Genomic DNA, 25,536 nt, shown 5'->3' on the forward strand with positions numbered 1-25,536 from the left:
TCCCAATCTGTCATCCCTAGTGTTAAAACTGATTATGATCCCTGTAGAGTTCCCGAAAGCTCAGCGTTTTTAGCCATAGTTTACAAATCAATCGATTTTTACTTGCTTATTTAGGTCTGCATTTCAATTGCTTTAGTTCGATATTTTGCTTGCTTTATTTGCTTTCCATTCGATTTTTCAACTTGTTCCTTAGGATAGATTTATTTGCTTTTTTCGTTTTATTTTAATCCGTGAAAAACAACCAACCTCTAAAACCAATCTAGTCTAGACATAAAGTTAGAAATTGTAGAAGAATACCAGGCACACAAAATCTCTGTGGATTCGATCCCTAAATACTACAACTGATTAGCTGTGCACTTGCGGCTTTCATTTGTTTTTGTTAAAGGTAAAACTTGTTCCCTCACGGAGTTGACACGCATCAATTGGGCGATTCACCCTAGGTCAGACAATCAATGAAAACTTTCGCAACATAGCATATCTAGATCGAATTCTAAGTGGACAGCAGAGAATCACGAAGTAAGAATTAAGGTTAACGAACAACACCTAGAAGATTATAAATCCTAAATCTATCGATTCATAGATGAGACACATGAAATTCCCTTTGAAAAATCATTTTAAACCCAATTGGGAAACTAATCAAACATATTGTAACAAAGCATCATGAACGTATTGAGACTGCTAGTAATTAAAAAGAACAAAGAAGAAAAACAAAGAACAGAGTTGCAGGTGGAGGCGCGATGATGCACTACTTTGGCGGCTTCTTCTTCAGAACCGACGGCTTCTCTAGGGTTTTGTAAAATTGAGGCACACACACAAACACACCCTTTAGAATGATCTGAAAGGGGTATCTATAGCTTCTGGAGTTTTCTTGGACACTTAGGGCTTCAAAAATAATAAAAGAATCGACTTGGGCTTTAATTAGTTTGTCTAGGAAGTTAATGTTGTCTGGCCGCAGTCGCGGTGCTTGTACCCATGGGGAACCATGCTTTGGTCGCGGTCCCGACTTGTGCTGTCTTCCGAGACTGCATTTTCTATCTTTATTGCATCGGGAATATCTAAAGATCTAACCGTTGGATTGTCTCCAATCTAAGTGCATTAAAAAGCTGGTTATATCCTCTATGTTGTCTCAAATTTTGGGGGTGATCAGACGGTGAGAAGGTCTTAATCGTTTTCCATACTTCTGACGGTCTGCATTTATCCAAAACTGATCATTTGTTCCAAATTGCATATCTTTTTCACAAGTTTCCTGAAAAGGCTTTTGAAACTCTTAAAAATTGAAACACCTTAAAAACCATTGAAAACAGGGTTAATACACCTGCATAAGACATTATTATGATCCATAAAAGTGGTCAAATTACGGTGTTATCAGTTCTCAACAGATTCATTTCCAGGTCGACAGATAAATGTTTGCCGTTCTTCCAGTTTCTCCGTGGAAACAAGCACCACGTATGGGGTACCGAATGCGAAGAAGCTTTCCATCAGTTGAAAACATATCTCTCAACGCCCCCGGTATCGGCTAAACCGGAAGACGGTGAAACCTTGTACTTGTACATTGCTATGTCGGCAGCAGCGGTCAGCAGCGTCCTAGTCTGCGAGGACAGAGGTGAGCAACGACCGATCTTCTACGTTAGCAAGTCACTGATCGATGTCAAGATCAGGTATCCGACCCTAGAAAAACTAGCATTGGCAGTTGTTGTTTCAGCCTGCAAGCTCCGACCCTACTTTCAGTCACATTCTGTCACTGTCTTAACCAACTAGCCACTATGCACCATTCTGCATAGCCCGAGCCAGTCAGGCTGACTCGCGAAATGGGCTGTCTAGTTGAGTGAATACGACATCGATTATAAAAATCGAATCAGCGCCAAGTCTTAAGTTCTAGCCGACTGCCTAATCGAGCTACCGAAGGAATTCATCGTCGAGCAGCCAACAAGTGAATTGTGGATTCTCCACGTCGATGGATCCTCGTCACATCGAGGTTCAGGGGTCGGAATTCGTCTCAAGTCCCCAAAAGATGAAATTCTCGTGCAATCATTTCGTCTTGAATTCCTGGCGTTGTGTGAGCCAAAATTCGCACAACCAGAATTTGTGAAGAGAAACTAAGGGATCTGAAACTTCTAGGATAATCGAAAGAATAGTAAGATCAAAAGAGGATTTTATTGCTGTAAGTGTTTAGTCTTTGTTGCTTAGGGTTGCCAGAGTTGGCGGAATGAATTGCATACATCATATATTTATACTAACTATCTAAACCGCCTAGCCGAAAATCTCGGGCAAAATTTTCGGAATATTTCCTTATCGCCTCGTGCGGCTGACCGCCTTTGCATCTCGCCTAGGGTTTTCCATGGGCTTCACCTCTCAAGGCTTCGGTTCGGCCCATCCATGCTTCTTTACGGCTCGGCCCATCTAGCCTCCTTCACGGCTCGGCCCACTGGCCATGGAGACATGATCTAGCCCACCGCACCGATACACAGCTCGGCCCAAACATGTTGAAGTGGGGCTCGGCCCATTTCTTTCGATGCGGCTCGGTTCACCTGTCTTCTTTCACGGCTCTCCCCACTGGCCTATCTGCACGGCTCTCCCATTCGTCTTGGTGAGAACGGCTCTCCACTTGTCATGGTGAGAACGGCTCTCCCACTTGGCCAGCACGGCTCTCCCACTTGGCGACCACGGCTCTCCCACTTATCTTTCTTCCATACTTAGCCATTCTAAGGTGGTTTATCTACTTGGGGTGAAAACCGACCCCAACAGTTAGCCCCCCAGCTTGTCAGTTTCGGAGGCGAGAGTGACGAGGTCCATTATTTCCGATCGTAGGATAAACCACTGAGTTAGACGCCGAGGCGTTTTGGGAATGAAGATGCCGAGGTGTTCTGGGGATGAAGGCGCCGAGGTGTTTTAGGAATGAAGACGCCGAGGCGTTCCCAAGGAGTGCCGAGGATGCCGAGGCGTCCGAGATGGTACCGAAAATGCCGAGGCAAGATTAAGGACGAGGCAATTTTTTTTAAATAGTGACAGCCCATGACGAGGTGATTTTAGGAGGTGATGCCGAGCCGAACAAATGGCGAAGCGTTTTGAGAGAAAGCTCGTTAGCGACGAGGCGTTTCAAGAAACAGATTCAACGCCGAGCCATTTCGTTAACGGCGAGGCGTTTCGAGAGAACAGATTCAATGCCGAGCCGTTTCGTTAACGACAAGGCGATTCAAAAGAGAAAGAGTCAATACCGAGCCGCTTCGTTAACGATGAGGCGTTTCGAGAGAACGGATTCAATGCCGAGCCGTTTCGTTAACGACGAGGCAATTCAGGAGAGAAAGAGTCAATACCGAGCCGTTTCGTTAACCTGGGTACCCTGACTGTTGGTCTTTCGAGAGGAAATTCCGGATCTTTCGGCGCGTGCCAACGATGCAGCCCGGTATAGCCAATTCACCGCGGATCCCACACGCTGTTGGACGGCTTCTCGAGGTTTACGCGGAATTCACGCGCTTCGTTTTTCTATAAATAGGTGAGCTCCTTCACTCTTCCTCATTATTTCCCGACTCATTCGTTTTCACTAAAGGTAGCTCTCCCTTCTCTCTTCTTTCTCTCTCTAGTTTATTTATTTTCTGGCTAGGGTTTCCGAGGTCTCTGCCGTTCCAAATCTTTTTCCGGCAGAGGCTCGCCGAGTCGCGCTGTAACTCTTGTAAAAGTCGTAAATTATGTCGAGCTGTTCCGACGATTCGTTGGAATCAATTTTTCACTACGAGCCAAGCCGCGTAGACGCCGAGGCGAGAGGTACGGCAGAATCCTCCGAGGCGTCTGCTTCGCCGAGCCCCTCCAATCACTCATCGGACGAAGCGTCAAACCATGAAAACCCATCAGATGTCGGCTCTCCAGATGGCGAGCCGTCGGTTTCGACGAGCCGTCCCCAGGATCCCGTTCCTAACGAGGACATTAACCGCGCCGCGCTCAAGGCCGAAGAGGAGGCATTTCCCTTTGATCTTTTCAAGGCGAAGCTTGAATTGGAACACCTCATGGCGTCCCGAGGAACTTCCACATCAAGGCGAGGGCCGAGAGTTAAGAGACAAAAACCTGACCCGCCTGGATCTACACTCTGCTCCCTTGAGTCGCTCGAGGCGTTGAGGCATCGCTTCGGAATATCCGAGGCGGTGGAGTTCGTCGTTCCAGAGAAGAGCGACCGAGCCGACAACCCTCCAGAAAATCATTTCACTCTGTACGAGGCGTTCTTCGAGCTTTGCTTCCTCTGGTTCCCGATCCCCGGAGTGATCCTCGAATACCTTTGGAAACACGGGATCTCGATTGGGCAGATTATGCCGAGGGGATTACGGCATATGATTGGCATTTTAGTCCGAAGCTTCGAATGCGGTCTCGACATCGAGCTGAATCACCTGCTGAACTTGCTGAAAATCAGGAAAGCTCCGAAAGGAAATAGGTTCTATATTTCCAACAAGGCGAAGCGACGGATTATTGGCGGTTTTTCCAGCAAGGATCAGTTTTGGACTGAACGCTTCTTCTACGTCTTGGTGAACGAGGCGTCGGTCGGCGAAGATTACGTTCACCGAACCAAGACAGCTTGGGGACCACTTGGTAGCCGACCCGAAGCTTTGCCTCGGCTCGGAGATTCAGTTGATATTCTCTTCCTTTTCTGAGACTTTTGTTTTTTGCTTTGTTTTGCAGTTTGGTGCTATCTTCCCCCGATTCCCGACGATCTCTTTACTGTTCGAGACTCTCTTTCGGCGCGGAAGGTTAAGTGGAGAAAAAACTTCACCCTCGAAAGAATAGAAAAGGCGCGAGCCATCCTTGCCGGAGTCCCCGTCAGTTCTTCGTCCTCAAGTTCTTCAAGAGATACCCGGGAAAAAATGGTGGTAATCGCCCTTAGAGAAAGGAAGAGGCACGAGGAAGAGGAAGCCGCTAGACGAGCTGCCGAGGCGGCTTGCGCGCAAGCCGAGGCGGTCTCAGCGCAAACCGAGGCCATCCTTCAACCCGACCCTCCGAGCCGGGAAGGGGACGTGATGATCCGAGCCGCAAAAGGGAACGCTGCCGAGGCGGTTGAAAAAGAGATAGCGCCCGAGGAAGAACCGGGCGAGATAATCTCCGAGGCGTCAGGGGACGGCTCGGCGGCGCGGAGCAAAACACCTTCGCACTCCGCCATTCTGGCTCTCCCGAAGTCGACGAGGCCGCCAACTTCGGTCATCCAGAAGCATGACCCGAGCCGAAAGCATTCGGCTGCCGACAAAGGGAAAGGCGTCGCCGTTCAAAAGGACGAGCCGGCGAAGAAAAGGCGAAAACCGACGCCAGGGGATCCTGCTGCGCATAAGTTGGTCGTTGACGACCCTGACGCCTCGGCTGTCATGTTCTCGCGCGTTAATAACGCGAACACGCGCCTTCCCCCATCAGAGAAGCTGAGGAGGCCGAGGTCATACGGCGCGATGGCACATCGCGGTACTAAGGTGCGTTTTATTTGCCTTTCTTTATTTTCGCGAATTTTACTAAGTGTTAACCGGAGTTTATTCTTTGCAGTTTGTCGCGGCCATTAATGACCTGATGGCCGAGTACGAGGCGGACCTTTCTAAAGTTGAGCGTCGCTTGGACGAGGCCCAAAACGAGACCGCAGCGTCAAAGGTGAAGCTGGAAGAGGTGCAAAACGAAGCCGCGGCAGCAAAGGGGAAGCTCACCGAGGCGATGACCCGAGTGTCGAGGTTGGAAGAAGAGAAGATAGTTCTCCGAGCAAACGTCAACAAAGTTTCCGCCTCGGTGATTCGCCTGGAGGAAGCAAGGAGAGCCAAAAGCGTCGAGGTGGCGTTGCTTAAGAGGCGCATCGAGGCCAAGGACGCGCTGTTCGAAGCCAAGGTCAAACGCGAGCTGACGGCAAAGTTTCAGGAACGCCTTGCTAAGGTGGAGGAGGGTTTGGTCAAGCTCGAGAAGCTCGGCATGACCAAAAATGATGAGAACGATCTGGGACAGATCAAGGGCAATCTCGCGATGATTGCCGACCTGAAGAAGCCGGACGCCCCGACGCTTGACGACGAGGAGGCGAAGCTGAAAAGCTGGGAGAGTGAGTATGCCGACGACGAGGCGTACGAGCGTATCGCTTCCGAGATTCGGGGCGAACTGTATTACTCTCCCGTATCGCCGGACTCGGTTGACATAACCCTCGGCAACGAGCCGATCGAAGAAACAGCGGCCAATTTAGGCGTTGTGGACCCGAACGGCTCGAACGCGGGTACGCCGATTCCCTCGAACCTTCTCGCCGATCGTGAAACGCAGTCCGCGGCATGAGTTTTGGCTCACAAATTTTTCTTGCTTGCTTTTGTACTTAGGATTTTATCCGCTCTCTTTTGAACTTTTATGTGTTTTGTGCCTGGACGGCTTTATCCACCCGACTCTTTATTTTTTGCTTAATGGATATATTTTCCTTAGCCGTTTTCGGACTTACTTGTCCATTAATTCGCAAAAATGTCTACGAAAAATTGTCAAGGACGGAGGCTGTTATGTTGATTTTTTCCTTTACTGTATTTTCGAAATTGACCGGAACATGGGCTAAGGGATGAATTGTTTTAAGGACCTCGTTTAGGTTCTAGACGAATTTTTGATAGTAAAAGAGCGTTACGCGATAATGTTTAGGCAAGTCTTTGCTGGTAATGCCGAGCCGTGTTTACGGCGAGGCGTTTTCGCTTTGAATGATGTCGAGCCGTGAAAACGACAAGGCGTTTCGTTTCGAGTGGTGCCAAGTCGTGAAAACGACGAGGCGTTTTTGTTTTGAATTGTGCCGAGCCGTGAAAACGACGAGGCGTTTTGTATCGAGTGTTGCCGAGCCGTGAAAACGACGAGGCGTTTTGCTTTGAATGGTGCCGAGCCGTGAAAACGAGGAGGCGTTTCCTTTCGAGTGGTGCCGAGTCGTGAAAACGACGAGGCGTTTTGCTTTTGTTAGCCAAGGATGAAGTGTTATCAAACCTGTCTAAGGACCGGTGTTCTCGAGTATGTTTATCCGGGTTTAAGAGTTTTACATCGGTTTTAGAGAAAGCGATGTAGTCTCGACTTATATTCTCGTGTGCCATAGTAAACCGTGGCGACCTGATACGTTTTTGGTCTGATATTTGTATAGCGCGCTTTAATTTTTATCCGTAGAGGATGTAACTTGCACCCTCGTCCTAGGAAAGGTGGCAAAATTCCGTTTAGAGAACTTTGTACTTGTTGCCCCGTTGTGGCCAGCAACGAGACGAGGCGTTCGAAGGCTTAGTTTGCCGAACTGAAATTGAGGACCGTTAAAGGTCCGAGGTAATCAGGTCATGATATCATGCCGAAGTGGTGAGTTAAAGAATTCAAAAATCCGAGCTTGTTACAATGTGAATCTAACCGAAGCGATAATAAATGAACCAGAAATCAAGGGTAAAAGTGAAATAAGTAGATGATTAAAAACGAACTGAGAATATGCCGAAGTGGCGACGTTCCTAAATGGGCAAGTCAAAATAATAGAGTTAAAGGAGGTATGTGTATACGTACCCACTCCCCCCCCCCCTTTTTAGGAGGGGGGACAGCTGAACTCGTCCGAAGACGGGCTGCCTACGTACCCTTTGCAGGGATCAAGCCGTCCCGTAGTTCATACTGGCCGTGCTGTGGTTTTAGTGATAATACTTCTTTAGATGCATTGCGTTCCATGATCTTGGAATCGCTTCGTCAGCTAGTGTCGTGAGTTCGTAGACTCCTGGACGAACCACTTTTGTGACTTTGTAAGGACCTTCCCAATTTGCTCCGAGCTTTCCTGCGTTCTTCTCGGCTGTGTTTTGGAAGACCTTTCGGAGGACGAGCTCCCCTGCTTTGAATCTTCGACTACGAACGTTTTTGTTGTAGTATCGCGCCGTTGCTTGTTGGTAGTTCTGGATTCGAACTAGGGCTTGGTCGCGCTTTTCGTTGATTAGGTCAAGCTCATCTAGCATCCTTAAGTGGTTCAAGCCCTCCTGCCCTGGTAGAAGTCTTCGTCGAATACCTGGGAAATCCACCTCGGGGGGAATTACGAACTCCGATCCGTAGACCAGAACGAATGGAATTTCCTCGGTGGCTCGGCGCGGAGTTGTCCGATGAGACCAAAGGACTCCTTCGAGTTCGTCTGCCCATCGTCCCTTCTTGGCGTCGAGCCTCTTTTTCAGACCGTCGAGTATTGTTTTGTTGGCTGCTTCAGCTTGTACGTTCCCTTGGGGGTATCTTGGCGTGGATTTGCTGAGGCGGATTTTCTACTTCTCGCAGAAGGCTTCGAAGCGTGTTGAGATGAACTGGGATCCGTTGTCCGTGACTATTTCGTAGGGGACCCCGTGTCGGCAGATGATATTTTTCCAGACGAAGTGTTCGACTTAAGCATCCTTTATGCTTGCATAGGAATCGGCTTCGACCCATTTGGAGAAGTAATCCGTGAGGACGAGCAGAAAACGCTTCTGCTTTGAGCGATGTAGAGGTCCGACGATGTCCATCGACCATCTCATGAACGGATAAGGCGACGAAATCGACGAGAGCAGCTCGGTAGGTTGATGAATTGTCGGGGCGTGCCGCTGACACTTCTCGCACTTAGCCGTAAATTTCTCGCAGTCCTTGATCATCGTGGGCCAGAAGTAGCCGTGCCGTTTTATCTTGATAGCGAGAGACCTTCCACTGGAGTGGTTCCCGCACGCGCTGCTGTGCACGTCGTGCATGATCTTTCTTGCCTCCGGTCCTTCGACGCATGTCATGAGAGGCCCTGAGAATCTCCATTTAAACACCTCGCCATCGACGAGGACGTAACGTGCGGCCTGAGTTTTTAGTTTGCGGGCTTCCCATTTGTCAGTTGGCACCTCTTCATCAGCGATGTACATTCGGATAGCTCCGAGCCATTCTTTGTCGCAACCGTATTCCGGCTCGGCTTGTGAGGCGTCTTCTTCCATTGGAATGGCTTCGTCGTCCTCTGGTTCTTGTTCAGGAGGATTTATCAGCCAAACTCCTCCCACTTCTTCGATACTAGGACGTTCGATGAATTTGACTGGGATCGTCCGTCGGAGATCTGGGTCTGAGGTCGAAGCGAGTGCTGCCAAAGCGTCAGCCGAGGTGTTTTCTCCTCGGGGAATTCGCGTGAGGTCGAACTCGTCGAATTTTTGCACCAACTCTCGAACCACCTTGAGGTAAGCTCCCATTCGTCCATCCTTTGCCTCATATTCTCCGTTAAACTGGCATGCTACGAGCTGTGAATCACAAAAAGTCCTTATCTTTCGAACCAGGATTCCCTGCGCTAGTCGTATGCCAGCGATCAGTGCTTCGTATTCTGCTTCGTTATTCGAGGCGTGGAAGTTCAGGCGAAAAGACTGCTCTAATATTTCTCTGGTGGGAGAGGTGAGGTGGATTCCTATCCCCGAGCCATTTCTAGATGACGAGCCGTCGACGTGCAATGTCCATACTTCGTCTAGAGTTGGCTCGTTTGTTGCTTCGGCCGGGAGTTCAATGAGAAAATCAGCGAGCACTTGTGATTTTGCAGACGACCTATTTCGATACTCGATGTCGTATTCGCTCAGCTCTATGGCCCACTTGGCGAGCCGACCGGATTGGCTTGGGCTGTGCAGGATCGAGCGCAGCGGAAGTGTGGCGAGCACAACAATCGAATGCGATTGAAAGTATGGGCGCAGCTTGCGAGACGAGACTACGACGGCTAGGGCGACCTTCTCGATCTAGGGGTAGCGGGTCTCGGCGTCGGTCAGCGTCTGGCTGATGTAGAAAATGGATTTTTGCTCGGATCGTTCTTCTCTGATTAGTACCCCACTTACAGCTGTAGCAGACACCGCAATGTAGAGGAAGAGCGGCTCTCCTTCGACCGGTTTTGCTAAGATTGGTGGGCTTGCCAGATAAGTCTTCAATTCCTGGAAAGCCGTCTCGCATCGTTCATCCCATTCAAATTTCTTGTTCCCTCTGAGGGTGTCGTAGAAGGGCAGGCATTTGTCTGTGGAACGGGAAATAAACTTGTTTAGCGCGGCAACTCTTCCTGTTAGTCTTTGCACTTCGCGCTTCGTCCTTGGAGAGGGCATCTCAATTAACGCCTTAATCTGCTTGGGGTTCGCTTCTATGCCCCGGTGGGTTACCAGATAGCCGAGGAATTCTCCCAAGGTGACCGCGAACCTGCACTTCGCTGGATTTAGCTTCATGTTGTGCTTGTTCAGCTGTTTGAAACATTCTTGTAGGTGCGCGACGTGGTCTTCCTCCTCGAGTGACTTGACTAACATATCGTCGATGTATGCCTCCATAGTTTTTCCGAGCTGAGCCGCAAACATTTTGTTGACGAGCCGTTGATATGTTGCTCCTGCGTTTTTGAGTCCGAATGGCATGACCATGTAGCAATATATCCCGCGATCAGTTATGAATGCTGTTTTTTCTCGGTCGTCAGGGTGCATCAGAATCTGGTTGTAGCCGGAGAATGCATCCATAAATGTTAACAGTTTATTTCCTGCAGTGGCTTCGACGAGCCGATCGATGTGTGGCAAGGGAAAGCTGTCTTTTGGGCACGCCTTGTTGAGATCGGTGAAATCCACACAGACCCGCCACTTGCCGTTCTTCTTCTTTACAACCACCGGATTCGCGAGCCAGTCCGGATATTTGGCCTCGGCGATTGATCCTACATTGAGTAATCTCTCGACTTCGTCGTTAACTGCTTTAGCTCGTTCTGGACCAAGCTTTCTTCTTTTCTGCTTGACTGGTTTAAAGGTCGGATCTACATTCAGCTCGTGACAGGTTACATCGATGCTGATGCCTGGCATATCTTCCGCCGTCCAGGCAAAGGTATCGATGTTTTCCTTGAGGAGGGAAAGGAGCTTGCTTCTCAGGGGCTCTCCTAGTTGTGTTCCAATTTCGACGCACCATTCCGGATGCGCCTCGTCTATGCACACCGAGTCCACTGTGTCACATATCGGCTCGGTGCGTGTTTCACGGCTCTCCGCGATCTGTAATTGCTATAAGAGTTTGGAGAGCTTGTTCGCGGGCTCTCTATCTGTCTTCATCTTTTTGCGGTCTATGTCAGCTCGTGCGTCGGTGACGGGGTTCCTCAGTTTGTGCTCGGCTAGGCAGCACATTCGTGATTCCTTCTGATTCCCCCAGATCGTTTGACGCCCGATGGAGTTGGGAATTTGAGGCAGAGATGGTAAGTGGAGGGTACTGCCCGCATTCCGTTGATCCAGGGAGTTCCCATGATCACATTGTAGATTGATGGGTGGTCCGTGACGCAGAATTCGACGATCTTAGTGACTCCGCCAGCTACCACGGGAAGTCTGAGCGTTCCCATAGTCATCGTCGTTTCTCCTGAAAATCCGGTTAGAGGTTTGGGGATTGCTTCCACCTCGGAGAGGTCGATTCCCATTCTTCTGAGTGTTTCCCTGAAGATGACGTTCACCGAGCTTCCAGTATCGATGAGCACCCTTGCTACATCATGATCCCTGATCGTTAGCTCAATCACCAACGGATCGTTGTGAGGTCGATCGATTCCTGCCATTTCCTCCTCGGCGAAAGAGATCACTGTGTTTGGGATGTCGGTTGGCTCTGTCCAATTCTCCTTTGCTTCGGCTTGACGCTGATATGCTTTGATGGAGGACACGGTATCTTGGTAGTATTAAGATCCACCCATGATCATATTGATCCTTTGCCTCGGCTCGGGTCGCTCTTCAGGTTCGCCTCTCCTGTCGCGCTTGGGATTATCGCCTCGTCGGGAAGGATTCGCTGGTTCCGCCGCACCGCTCGGCTCGGCTTTTTCTTGTTGTTCGTTAGGGACGAGGTCTTTGAGGCTGACCGCGTTTTGGAGCTCTCCTGCTGCCATTTTTGCTGCGAGCTTTGCTCCTAGAGTTCGGCATTGAGCCGTTGAGTGTCCATAGGTCTGGTGATACTCGCAGAAAGCCTTCTCGTCGTAGTTGGCGGACTTTCTCACCCAAGTGTTGTTGCGCGGCTCTCCTCTTCCGCGTCCGGAGCTGACCTGGTAGTTATGGGCACCTCCGCTCCTAGGTTCATCCGAACTCTGCGTTGTTGCATTGCTCGACGGATTGCCCTTCTTCGCGGGGCGCAGCAAAATTGAGCTTCGGATCGCTGCTTTCGTGGTTTCGTACTGCTCGTCCAAGTTTTTCATTTCCTCCTCGTTTACGACGAAGTCTGATGATCGGTGCAACGCGTCTTGAATTGTTTGCGGCGTATTGAGAGCCATCTCCCGGCGGAACTCGGATTTGTACCACAAAGATCGTTTCAGAGCCTCGAGCGCAGCCTTGTCGCTTATCCCTTCTATTTTGGATACGACTGCCTTGAATCGTGCCATATAATCCCGAAGCGGTTCGTTCGGTCCTTGGGATAGTGTCCACAGGTCGGCATCAGATGTTCCTCTGTCCATAAACATCGAGTATTGTTTAAGGAACAAAGCGGAGAGCTGTTGAAAACTGCCGATAGAATTGCATTCCTGCCTCGAAAACCATTCGAACGCGGCTCCCTTGAGATGCTCCACGAAGAGCAGGCAGTATCCGGCATCTACTTCGCGTTCGGTGAGTTTAGGGGCGTTCTTTGTGAAGGCTCATCCCATCGCTATTCGAAACACGGTGATGTGTGCTTTCGGGTCGGTTGTTCCTTCGTAGAACGGGATTCTCACCTTCCCCGGCTCGGGAATCCTGGCCTCCGTGATTCTTGCAGTGAACGGGGTTCTTTGAGTTTCTTCAAGCATTCGGTCAATTTCGGACGCGGCACTTGTCGCGTTGTGCACATGAGATTTCATGGCGCGTATTTCAGCCACTGTCCGAGCCATAGAGGCTCGCAGCTCTTTGAGCTCGAGAGTTTGTGCGTGAGTCATTCCCTTTGATTGGGGGGGTCGCTCCCGCTCCTCTCGCCTCGGCTCGTCTTCGCGTTCTGCCTGCTCGATCCATTGGAGATTTTCTTCCATCTCGGTTGGGTTATCGCCGCGGGTTGGATCGGAGACTTCGTCAGTCCGGATGCCGTTCAGTGCCGAGGCGAGTTCTTCCTGACTAATTCGGCGAGCCGAGCAAGTTTGTTGCGGATTCATGGTCTCTTCGTTCTGCTGGGCGTCTATGTCGATCGCATCGCCCCCTTCCTCACCGGCTCGTTGCCTGGAGTTCCGGCGTAGTGGAGGCGGCTCGGTCATGTTGATTCAGGTTGCTGCGGGAGTACGTTCGTCAAGGGGACGAAGAAACGAGGAATTTCTTGCGCCACTCCCCGAGGCTTCTGCGGGTGTCGAGAAATCGAAGCATCTCCGAATTCCGTCCATCGGGTCGGGAATTCCGGCTCTCCAAGTCGAGTGTTGTCGCTCAGCCGCCATCGCGTCGAGCCTCGCCGTAATCGCCTCGTTTCTTTTGTCTTGGTCATCAATTTTTTTCATCAACGCAGCTATCATGTATCGCATCTCCTCGTGGGTTTCGGTCGTCGCCGTTGTTGTGCCTGATGCTGGAGCGTCCTTCTCCGCGCCGTTACCGGTGTTGTTGTTGTTGTCGTCGGGGGTGTTGCTCGCCATGTTCTTCGGATCTTAAAGTCTCGTCGATTTAGAGTAAGAAAGTTTCGATTCCCCACAGTCGGCGCCAAATTGTGTGAGCCAAAACTCGCACAACCAAGAATTTGTGAAGAGAAACTAAGGGATCTGAAACTTCTAGGATAATCGAAAAAACAGTAAGATCAAAAGAGGATTTTATTGCTGTAAGTGTTTAGTCTTTGTTGCTTAGGGTTGCCAGAGTTGGCATAATGAATTGCATACATCATATATTTATACTAACTTTCTAAACCGCCTAGCCGAAAATCTCGGGCGAGATTTTCGGAATATTTTCTTATCGCCTCGTGCGGCTGACCGCCTTTGCATCTCGCCTAGGGTTTTCCATGGGCTTCACCTCTCAAGGCTTCGGTTCGGCCCATCCATGCTTCTTTACGGCTCGGCCCATCTAGCCTCCTTCACGGCTCGGCCCATTGGCCATGGAGACATGTTGACGTGGGGCTCGGCCCATTTCTTTCGATGCGGCTCGGTTCACCTGTCTTCTTTCACGGCTCTCCCCACTGGCCTATCTGCACGGCTCTCCCATTCGTCTTGGCGAGAACGGCTCTCCACTTGTCATGGTGAGAACGACTCTCCCACTTGGCCAGCACGGCTCTCCCACTTGGCGACCACGGCTCTCCCACTTATCTTTCTTCCATACTTAGCCATTCTAAGGTGGTTTATCTATTTGGGGTGAAAACCGACCCCAACAGGCGTCCAACAACGAAGCCGAGTACAAAGCTCTGTTAGCCGGGCTAAGGTTGGCAAAGGAGCTCGGAGTAAAGCACATCCACGCCTACTACGATTCACAACTTGTCACAAGCCAACTAAGTGGCGAGTATAGAACCAAAAATGACAGAATGGACGCCTACCTCAGAATGGCCAAATCACTCATCGCCGGCTTTGAAATATTCAAACTCACAAAGATCCCACATGGGGAAAATGCATCGGCAGACGCCCTCGCCGCCCTCGCGTCCAATTTGGACCCCCACTTGAACTTGAAGTGTACTATTATCAACCAAAAATTTGATGTTTAATTATTGAATTTTTCAATCGTAGAATACACGTTTGGATTTACATTCCTGAGAAATAACATCTTTTAATCAAATATAAATTGAAAAATTTAATAATGAAGATACACGACGATAGAAATGGAGAAGAAACTCGACGGCGGAAGTGGAGACGAAAAAGATGACGGCAGCAGAGAAAACACCACCGAAATACACAAACGTACTCTTCAGTAGAGAAAACGACACCGGTGAAAATCATTGACTGAGGCTAGTAAAGATCGATTAGATCAGAAGAAAATCGCAGATGAGAGATATTTTGAAAAGAGGAAGTGGTAAAAGAGAGATTTTAGAAAACGACTCAGTTTTTTCTTTAATATTAGGGATTTATGTTTTTAAATAAAAAGAAATATTTAATGATGACTGTATAAAAATTTTGCTGATTGTGTAAAATATATATTTTTCTTTGTAAAACTAAATTAGAATGGCAAATCCGTGATTACCAAAGATAACTTTGGGTTAAATATTTTTTATTTAAAATTTATTCTATTAAAACAAAAGTATGTTTTGTGTCCAAACAAATTTTACTTAGTTTTTTACTATTTTGTTTTTGGATAACTCATATTTATGTTACCAAACAAATATTATAATTTAATTTATATATAATAAAATAATATGTTGAATTTATTTTTAAAATTAATGTTTTTAAAATCAAATTTTAATTTAATTTAGATTTTTTTAGATATAGATTAGATTAATTATCAAAATTACAAAAATTAGTTGTTATTATCTTTATCAAAATAATAAATAGGATATTAATTTATGCTATATTTAAATACTTAAATTTAAATAATATTTTTATAATAATAAAAAATAAAAAATAATATATTATTATATACATTTTATAATTAATTTATTTAAAATTTTAATTATTTTAAATTAATAAATCTTTATATTATATAGTAATATGAACAGACGGATATAATTATCTTTTTATATTCATAATTTTTTTATATTTATGAAATAGATGAGACAAAATTATATTTTTATAATTATAGATAAATTATTAGAAAAATAAATTTTATCTAAACATAAAATAAATTTGTGTTATGTATTAAAAATTATATCTATAAAAAATATAATTTACATTATAAAATTAGATTTAAAAAATAAATTTCTCGTGGAGTAAAATCTAATTATAGTTATTATAATAAAACTGTCTAGAAAAAGTCATTTAATAATTTTCATTAAAATAAGAGTTATTTTAGATAATTTCTCTTAAAATAAATAAAATAGATGAGAGAGAAGGTGTGGGGCGCATCACACACGGAAGCAGCTTCGAAGTTCGAACTACAGAATCATCCACATGCCCCAACAATTTCTTTCCCCTAAACTCCTTAGCCTCTCACTACCACTTTTCTCCTGAAAAGATCTTTCTCGCTCTCTGAAGGTAATGTCGTCACTTACTTTGATTGCCGTTGTACTCTCTAATTCGAAGATGATCGATTCACTGATTGCGTAATGTTATCTGATTCGCCATTTATGCTAACTACTCTCCAAATGATCGATTCATGATTGCTTTTTTTTTTCTTTTGCCGGAGAAGACATGTCGCCGGAAGAGGCGGAACGATGGTGCGTCGTTACCGGTGGCAGAGGATTTGCTGCGAGGCATCTTGTCGAAATGCTCGTACGCTACGAGATGTTCCTCGTCCGCATCGCCGATTTGGCTCCGGCGATTCAGCTTGATACTCAAGAAGAGAACGGATTTTTAGGCGAAGCAATGAGATCCGGTAGGGTTCGGTATATCTCCGCTGATCTCCGCGATAAATCACAAGTCGTCAAAGGTTTTTTTTTCTGTCTCTCTCAACTGTTTCATTTTTCCCGGAATGTCGGATTTTAGGAGAAAATTGTTCTGATGATGGATCATTGGAATAGCTATTCATGGAGCGGAGGTGGTGTTTCACATGGCAGCTCCAGATTCTTCTATTAATAATCACCTGCTTCAGTACTCGGTTAATGTTCAAGGTACTTGATAGAAACTGGAATTGCACATATGTTAGTGTCAAACTGAAATTTTGTTACTTTTCGTTGTTTATGGATTTTAATTTTATAGGGACAAGAAATGTGATTGATGCTTGTGTTAATACTGGAGTAAAGAGGCTTATCTACACGAGCTCTCCTAGCGTCGTGTTTGATGGTGTTCATGGTATTTTGAATGGTAGTGAATCAATGGATTATCCATCGAAGGTATTAAATACGATTGGGTGTTACAGAACTATGGCATTAAAATGATTATTCAAATCTCTGATTTTGCTCTGGATATTCCAACTGATTCTTGTTATTGACACTTATATGCTTGTTTTGGAGCTTGGTGATTAAATGTAATATTCTTCATCCTCTCAGCACAATGACTCATATTCAGCAACTAAAGCTGAAGGAGAAGCGTTGATCATGAAAGCGAATGGCAGTAATGGACTACTTACTTGTTGCATACGTCCGAGCAGTATTTTTGGTCCCCGTGATAGATTATTGGTTCCTTCACTTGTTGCTGCTGCTAGGGCTGGAAAATCAAAGGTTGGATTATTTTCTTTGTCTATCGCTTTGCCTCTCTATTTCCTCTCTACCGTCCTTTTACCTTTCCTCCTCTCTATAAGCTACAAATCTAGAGTACTGAATTATCTATATGTCTAGACAGCGTTAGGGGTGTGGGAATTTCCCTGGAAACTTAAACTGGGTGACAGAGATGCAATTCCCTAACAGGAAATGCAAAGGCTGATAGGGAAAGCAACATTTGTATGAGTACATGAGAAATGATTTAAGGGAATGGTTTCCTGGTTGAGCTTTGCTATATTGGTTCCTAGTTGAGAGAAATATGGCTTTGCAGAGTAGGAATTTATTATTGTTTGTTCTAGGTTTCTGCGATTTACGTGCATTGGATTGATCTCTTTTAGAAATGGTGTCCTGCTAGTTAATAGGTGCTATATATGATCAAGGATCACTGTAAAATGTATATAAAAGGGTGGGATGCATTGTTTGCTTGGATTTTCTTCTTTGACATAAAAGCTTTCATGAATTGTATATTTGATACGACTATTTCCTGCTTCTTTAATGTCCAGTTTATCATAGGTGACGGGAATAATCTCTATGATTTCACCTACGTTGAAAATGTTGCTCATGCCCATGTTTGTGCTGAGCGTGCTCTAGCTTCAGGAGGAGATGTTTCTACAAAAGCTGCTGGCCAGGTATTTGTTTTCAGTTTATTCCATGCCTTTGTTTTCCCATGTGAAGTTTGGTTGCACCTCCTTTATTTGTGGTCTCACTACTTTTCTAGCTTTATATGACTAGAATATCTAGATATTGTCATTTGGTGAACTGTACTAAATTAAGGACGGCATTTTGTGTATGCTTTTTACGCACACAAAGGATCATACACGTTTCCGGTATACCAAGATAACTGAGACAGAAACTGTGTTCATTCTAATAGTATGTGAACTTTCAAATGGCCTTGCTAGTCAGATGGGAATTTACGTATGATGTTGTACAACAATCCTAGTTGTAGGCTGACCTGAAATTTAATGGATGTACAGGCATATTTCATTACCAACATGGAGCCTATTAAATTTTGGGAATTTATGTCCCAGCTTCTTGAAGGGCTTGGCTACGAGAGGTATTGTAAATTGCCTGACTGTGTACCTAGTGAGTAGTTATAGTGGTATGTTTGCTCACATTTGTTTCCGCTTTATGCTTGTTAGATCTTTCATACACAATGAAGGGGAAAGACATATTGTAGTTTCGTTTTATTTATGTTTTTGCATGGTAATTGAGTTGAGCTTCACTTGGCGTTCTTTTCAGAAGTTTATCTATTTTTTTTTGTGCTTAACTTATGATGAAGAGAACTGAGGTAGATGAGATTATTAAACAGCAATATTTGAGAGAAGAAATGCTATTTAAAGTGAATAAAACATCGTCCAGAATCTTGATCTTGAATATTCTTCTGATTTTCAACGTAGTAAGGGAGTTACTTAGAATAGTTGGGTATGTACACTGTTTTTGTTAACATTTTTGTGCCTGACTTCTTTGAGGATATAGTTTCCTAACCTTGTTAAAAGTTTTTGACAGCTTTACTTATCTAAGAAAGAATGCACTGACCTAAACCCATACCTTTTTCTGTTTTTCCAAACTTATATCATATTTTGCAGGCCAAGCATACAGATCCCTGCGTTTGTGATGATGCCAATTGCGCATTTGGTTGAACTGACACATAAATTCTTGGGACCATATGGGATGAAAGTACCACAACTAACACCTTCAAGAGTTAGGCTGCTCTCGTGCAGCAGAACTTTTGATTCAACGAAAGCAAAGGACCGGCTAGGCTATGCTCCTGTAGTACCACTTCAGGTTATACGATACTTGATTTATAATAGAGAAGTCTTTGTTGCATCTCTATTCCATTGCTACTGGTTCTGGATGCAGAGTATGGTTTAGATATCATAATATCTAATGCATGACTTGATGATCCTGCAGGAAGGTATACGGCGTACGATAGACTCATTCTCTCACCTGACAGCTGGAAGTCAATCCAGAAGAGAAGGCCCATCCATGGCTTCTATGATCCTTGGAAGTGGAAAGGGTGTGGCTAAATATTTCATTCTTAAAATTCATTACCGGCTTTTTTCCTTTTATTCTAACGTCTTTGGACAACTTCAAGATATGCTCGGCTCTCTTGAAAATGATGGTGTTAGGTTGATAGCAACCATATTTTTGCGGAGATGCTTAGGATGTTAGTAAAAGTAGACATAATAGTTTTTCAACGTTAGCACAATTTAACATGGTCTTGATTCATTTATTACGATACATATTGAGAATGCTGATTGCTGACATGATCTTGCAGTTGCTGATATACTTCTCTGGAAGGATTCAAAGCAGACTCTCATTGCCATATCCATTCTAATTAGCATCTATTATAACTTTGTTGCAACTGGGTCTACCATCATTACTGCTCTTTCGAAGACTCTATTGGTATCGTCGGTATTTTTGTTCTTCCATGGCATTCTACCAGAGAAACTGTAAGATTCCCAAAATGCCAAATTTTGATAGATTTTCGTTGTATGCAATATGAAATACGTTAACTTGCTTCTCTGTTAGCCCATAACGGAAAGAAGAAGTTATTCTGCTCACATATCTTCAATTTCACGAAACACATTAATTTATCAGCATGTTCACGTCCCAGTAGAAGGGGAAGATGCATGCCAAGCATTCTTGAAATACTATGTCGTGTGTCAGGAACAAATAAAATAAGGATTTTCTGACTATTCAGATTATATGTAACTGAATAAATATATGCTTATATTTGCAGATTTGGTTATACAATTGAAAAGATTCCTGCTTCGCAGTTTCACCTCTCGAAAGACTCGTCACATCACCTCTCATTGTCAGTGATCTCCTCGTGGAACACCACTGTTAAAGCTCTAAAATCACTTTGCCTGGGGAACGATTGGAGCTTCTTTCTTAAGGTATTTTCCCCATAACTACTTGTCTCTGGAAAGTTCGGGACAAAAATTGGTCGCAAAAATCATCTTTGCTAGTAACTTTGTAACACTAGGTTTGGTGTTTCTAATGTTACAGGTGGTGTTCATTTTGTTATTATTGAGTTTCGCTGGAGCCATATCTCTTCACAGCGTATTTGTTATAGGTACCGTTTCTCTCTCTATCTCTCTCTCTGGTTTATGAATTAGAATTCCTCAACGATATCTAGTTTTGTTGTTGCTGCGTTTCTTTGTTCAACAGGACTTCCCATTGCCTTTATTGCTTTTCTCGTGTACGAAAAAAAAGAGCAAGAGATAGACTCGATAGTGTTGGGTTTTAAATCTTTCGTATACAAGCGGAAATCCGATGTGTATGAAAAACTGTTAAGAAGCAAGAAACATGACTAAGAATCATTCCTCTCTGCGCAGCATCTGTACTGTTCTTTTGTTTCCAACGACGTCTGTCACTCTGGTTCGAACTTTTTTCTGTTTTTTGAGATATAATTCTCTCTTCTACTCACTTCTTGTGGTCTTTGAGGTATTATTCACAAGTTGCATTGTATAGCAATAGAAATGATGGAAACTAAGAAAAACTACAATGGATTACTTTGTCCAAGTTAAAAGAAAAAGGATAAAAACTCGTCTTGACATTTTTGTCATACTGTATGTGTAACATTGTTGAACGCATAATTTATTTAACATGTTCTTTTTCTATGTTAACAATTTATTAAGTGTGCTTTTATTTTTACATAGGTTCGTGATTTTCTATCTTAACTTGTCAAGGCTGAATTATCACGGAATTATTAATTATTGTGTTATGGGTGTTTAATTAAATAACTCCCAAGATGGATCGAGAAGAAATCCCTCAGATATAAGAAGTATAAAATTAATGTAAAAAGCTCTTAAGAATCTTTCCCTTAATGAAAACACAATTCTGTCTACAATAGCCAAGGAAATTTCATTTTATCTTAGGAAATTCATTCTGGATGGCTGTAGTATTTGTTTTAGCCGAAAGAATCCTTCCTGGATGAGGATAAGCAAGGTACAACTGTTTTTTATGGTACAACTATTTGCAATTACCTACTAAAAAAAATAACAATAAAATCATTAGCACCGCTCTGGAACAATTAGGAGTTTGCCTAGAAGAAATACGGGGTTTAAGAACTCTAAACACATCTTAAACTATAAAGAAGAAATTAACAATTAGAGAACAAATGTGAAAAACTATAAATTTAAAAATTAAAATCTAAAATAATTCCGGAAGAGTTCACTCCAAAAAAAAAAAAAAAAACAATAATAGGAGTTTTCGAGTTTAAGATGAAGATGAAATTGAGAGGAGAGAGGTTGAAAGAGATTAACAACAATAGAGGGAACATTTACTTTCTTATAATGCCTCTACCTTAAAATCTGTGTTGCCCATTGTCTAGTAGTCATCTGGCTACGGTCTACAATGTAATCCAGATAGGAGTGCATGCTCTCTGAGGGAATAGCAGATGTGCATGCCATTAACAATAAACTAACATTCCTTCCTCTGATGTTCTCTTGCAGTGATTCTTGGTCGCGTTTTCATAAATTGTTGGTACATGATGCCTCTCAATTTCTTGGACAATAGCCATTACACAAAGTCTAGGAAGTAACAACATAATCTATTACCAACCGACTAGAAAACATAAATTGAATACAATTGTAGACAAATCGAGATTAACTTTACATAAATTCGAGATCATTTCTACATAATTATCTCAAATATATCACAAGAAAATTTGAACTTTCATTGCCCCATTCAGTTACTCATTCAACCCAAAAAACTAAAAAATTAGAGAAACCGAACCTTATTTAGAATTTGATCATTCGTAACCGGGACAAATCACTCCTAAATTCGAGGGAATACAAGACGATTCGAAAATGAAGAATAAAAATGGAATAAGATTGTTTTTAAAAAATTTTCATATCACCAAAATTCAGGTTTTTATCCCTTATTTGATCTGAGTTCATCGGATTCAACTCAATATTGCTGAGTAGATGTTTATTAATATATTTTTGAAAGTGACAAGTTTTTAATGCTTTTTAAATTAAAATAATTTAATAATAAATAAATTTTTATAACGGGCATATAATTTTTTTATCCACAGTTTAGATACCTAAATTAGTTTAATAATCTAAATAGGTGGTACAAGTGTATATACATAACATCACGAAGATATATTTGTAAAACTTCGTGCTATGTTCTCTTTTCGTATTCTTTGTTTGTGAGATATCTATTATAGTAAATCCGAAGTGTATTCTTTGTTTGTGAGATATTTATTATAGTAAATCCGAAGTGATTTGAGCTGTGGTTTAACACAGAGCTTTTGATGTCGTTTTAATTAATGAAATTCTTATGTTTTGATTGGTCAGCTGATGTTATATTTTGATTGGTTGATCAACTATTTTTATCACTAAACCATAAATTAAATGCTCATTAAACCATGTATTAAATGCTAAAATCATTTTAAAAAATGGAACATGGGCCGTATTTCTAACTGCCGAATAACGTGGCCCAATTTTCAAATACAGAAACATTATACATACCTTCCAATATGTTGTTTGTGCTGAATGAGATGATAGCTGTGTTGGTTAGGTGCTTTGTTCATTTATCGAATGCTCACGGGTTCGAATCCTGTGGTTAGTTTTTTTTTTGTTTTTAATTTTTAGATTTTAGTTATAATTCGATGTTTGGGAATATTTTTTATTTATTAAATATTTTACAAAAGGAAATATGTCATAATTTCCTTTGTTATTATCTAGAATAGAATCTTTACATTTTTATAATTAATAACTACGAAATTCATGGGAAGATAATATCGTATATAGAACAATAATTACCTTTTAGTATTTTTCACAAGAAAATAAACCCTATGTTGTTTAGACGTATAAATATGAGTGTTTTCAACCAAACGTCTCATAATTTACGCGTTAGTTTTTCTATTAGAGTTCCGTGTTTATTTTGCTAGGGTTTTTATAATAGCATTAACTCTTTGGATCTCTTTAGAAAAGATTCATCATGTTTGTCTATTTGCATGCACACCTAACTATGTGTTCGTCTAAGTACAGCTTTGATCATCCATCTAAAGTCATCATCACTTGGGAAGTTCCGTCTACTGCTTCGGGTATATATCTAACTATTATCAAATTTAGTAATAATATATATGCTCTCAACTTTTTTAACAAATTCTAAAAATTTATTCGACTATAGGTTTTGATAACCAGGCTTATGCTCGCGGGTTAAGGTCTGTGTTGAAATCGGATCGCCAGAATATGAATCACAAAGAGATGACTGATTATCGTTACGTAACTCCATACATTTTCATGGATATCACAAAAAAAGGTTGTTGTACCTTTTTAGGTTATTCATGCAAGTTATAATACTTATTAGTAGTTGTTTTGTATTTGTGGGTTATTCATGCAAGTTACTTATGGATTCTGCTATCGACGAATGGACCTTGCGGACATATAATCCTGTTATCGAAGGTTCGTAGTCCTGTCTATTAATCTTACATTTTTGTACCTTTTGTAGTGCTATATCTTAGTCTTTCAGATACATACCTTTATTATATATTAATCTACGAACGTGTTCATTTTTTATGTAGATATTGATTCTGCGTATTATATATCTATTCTTGATCATAAGTTTTTTTATCAAAGGAGGTATTTCTGCTGTTCATGTAATATATTTTTGTTAATGATGTATATTAAATTTTTATACGTATTTATGTTTGTTCTGATGTTTGTTTTGTGCATTTAGGTTCTGATCGTGTTAATACGAGCGATCATGCTCAGAAGACTTTTCTATGGGATTTTGCGAGGAATGCTTGGGTTATGAATAAAGAATCTAATGTTTTTTGTTTTGAACACCGTTTTTTTATTTTATTTTAGAATACTAACTACACCGTTTTTCAATATATTTATCTATGCAGAAGATAGTGAATCTGATGATACCGAGGTGTTATCTGGTCGTGGTACTGATGATGATTATGGTTTTTGAGGATTATATGGGGTCTGATTCAGAGACGCGCGATGATACTGATGATCTGGACCAAACAGATGAATATGATTCTGAAGATGATTTTATTGACGACGATGAGTCTTGTGAAGGATCTGATGGTTCAAGTGATAACTCAGAAGGTGATAGCGGTGATGACGAAGATGAAGATGATGACGATGCTGATTCAACTGATGATGATGAAGGTGATGATGAAGATGTTATGTTGGATGATGAGACTGAGATTGACGATGATAGTGAAGATCAGCAAAACGTCGAACTGGGTGATATACTCATCGAAAAGAATATTAGTATATCTGGACACCAGAATTCGGTGTGTACTTATACAGTTTCTCTTGGTTCAATGTGTTTTGGAAGGTGTGTGTCACGTTTGAGTCCTTCCAAAGATGGTTGTACTATCTTTGTTAAGGTTTTACAGACGTGGATGCATATGTTAATTTCGAAACGTTCTTCCATGGAGCTCATATTGTCGGATGAACAGGTATTTATTGTACTATTACACAAAAATATTATAAATTTTTGTTGGTATCTAATTGACCGTTTTATTCACAGGGTGTTAAAATTCAGGCCACTGTTAGGGATGGTGAGATCGGTGTCGCATCGTCTCGCATAGATGTTGGTAGTTGGATTATTATCAGTCATTTTTCTGTTATCGATTGTGAGGATAGTTGTAGACCGACTTCTCATAGATACAAAATATTGTTCATATCATCAACTATCATTGACAAGACTTCACATAGATGTGAAAATGCGTATTTTGACGTCGTTGATTTTCAAAGGATATTGGACTGTGCCCATGATGATGACTATTTAGTTGGTGTGTTTATTTTCGATTTAGTTATTGAATTTCGTTATCATTATGTTGCTGATGTTAACATGGTTTAGTTTTGTTGTTTATGAAGATTTGATAGGTCGGGTCTTAAATGTAAGTCGATATGGGACGTGGTGTGGTTTACTGACTGGAGAGCATTTTGTTCCTTCATATGGCAGTCCATGTAGTGATATATATGTGATTCCGAGATATGAGGTTCATATTCAACCGTCACATTCTGTCTTAGGGATAAACGGTACTGTCTGCTGGATGTTTTAAACTATATATTCTCGTTTTATTTATTCTATCTAACTGATTATGTGTGACTTGTTTTAATTTAGTGGTGTTGATTTGAGTTGTGAATTGTCCGGTGAGATAGCTAAAAACTTTTATGCATCTTGGAGACGCTGTGATCAGAATATCATTGTGTGTGTGTGCTTAGATGGACAGTTATTGATTATTTTGGAGGTATTTTTAGTATACTAATTCATATTCTCTATATTCGTTCTGTTTTATTGTTTTGATTCTATATGTGTTTTATAAACATAGGCAAGATCACTATATCTTCCACTTCTCCTACTAAGTTCGAATTCAATCCCCGTATTCCAGAGTTAGATGAGTTTTTGGAACAGTGAGTTTCCAATACTTAATGATTG

The 25,536-nt window shown here is 42.7% G+C and overlaps 2 protein-coding genes and 1 pseudogene across 2 annotated transcripts; 2 read left to right on the plus strand and 1 right to left on the minus strand.

The window, feature by feature from the left end:
* The first annotated feature begins 3,686 nt into the window (after positions 1 to 3,686).
* On the plus strand, positions 3,687 to 6,267 carry LOC112089149 (uncharacterized protein At3g60930, chloroplastic-like). The gene is made up of 3 exons (XM_024160127.1): positions 3,687 to 4,575; positions 4,666 to 5,438; positions 5,509 to 6,267. The coding sequence occupies exons 1-3, from the start codon at positions 3,687 to 3,689 to the stop codon at positions 6,265 to 6,267; spliced, it is 2,421 nt and encodes an 806-aa protein (XP_024015895.1).
* Positions 6,268 to 7,610: 1,343 nt separating this feature from the next.
* LOC112089150 lies at positions 7,611 to 11,482 on the minus strand (annotated as a pseudogene).
* Positions 11,483 to 15,828: 4,346 nt separating this feature from the next.
* Positions 15,829 to 20,508, plus strand: LOC18025541 (3beta-hydroxysteroid-dehydrogenase/decarboxylase). The gene is made up of 13 exons (XM_006408720.2): positions 15,829 to 15,952; positions 16,107 to 16,346; positions 16,438 to 16,527; positions 16,616 to 16,749; positions 16,906 to 17,076; positions 17,619 to 17,744; positions 18,090 to 18,169; positions 18,702 to 18,900; positions 19,027 to 19,132; positions 19,394 to 19,568; positions 19,859 to 20,015; positions 20,128 to 20,194; positions 20,290 to 20,508. The coding sequence occupies exons 2-13, from the start codon at positions 16,109 to 16,111 to the stop codon at positions 20,433 to 20,435; spliced, it is 1,689 nt and encodes a 562-aa protein (XP_006408783.1). The 5' UTR covers positions 15,829 to 15,952; positions 16,107 to 16,108; the 3' UTR covers positions 20,436 to 20,508.
* Positions 20,509 to 25,536: the final 5,028 nt, after the last annotated feature.

This window comes from Eutrema salsugineum, unplaced genomic scaffold (genome assembly GCF_000478725.1).
Source record: "Eutrema salsugineum unplaced genomic scaffold, Eutsalg1_0 scaffold_12, whole genome shotgun sequence".
Classification (NCBI taxonomy): Eukaryota; Viridiplantae; Streptophyta; class Magnoliopsida; order Brassicales; family Brassicaceae; genus Eutrema; species Eutrema salsugineum.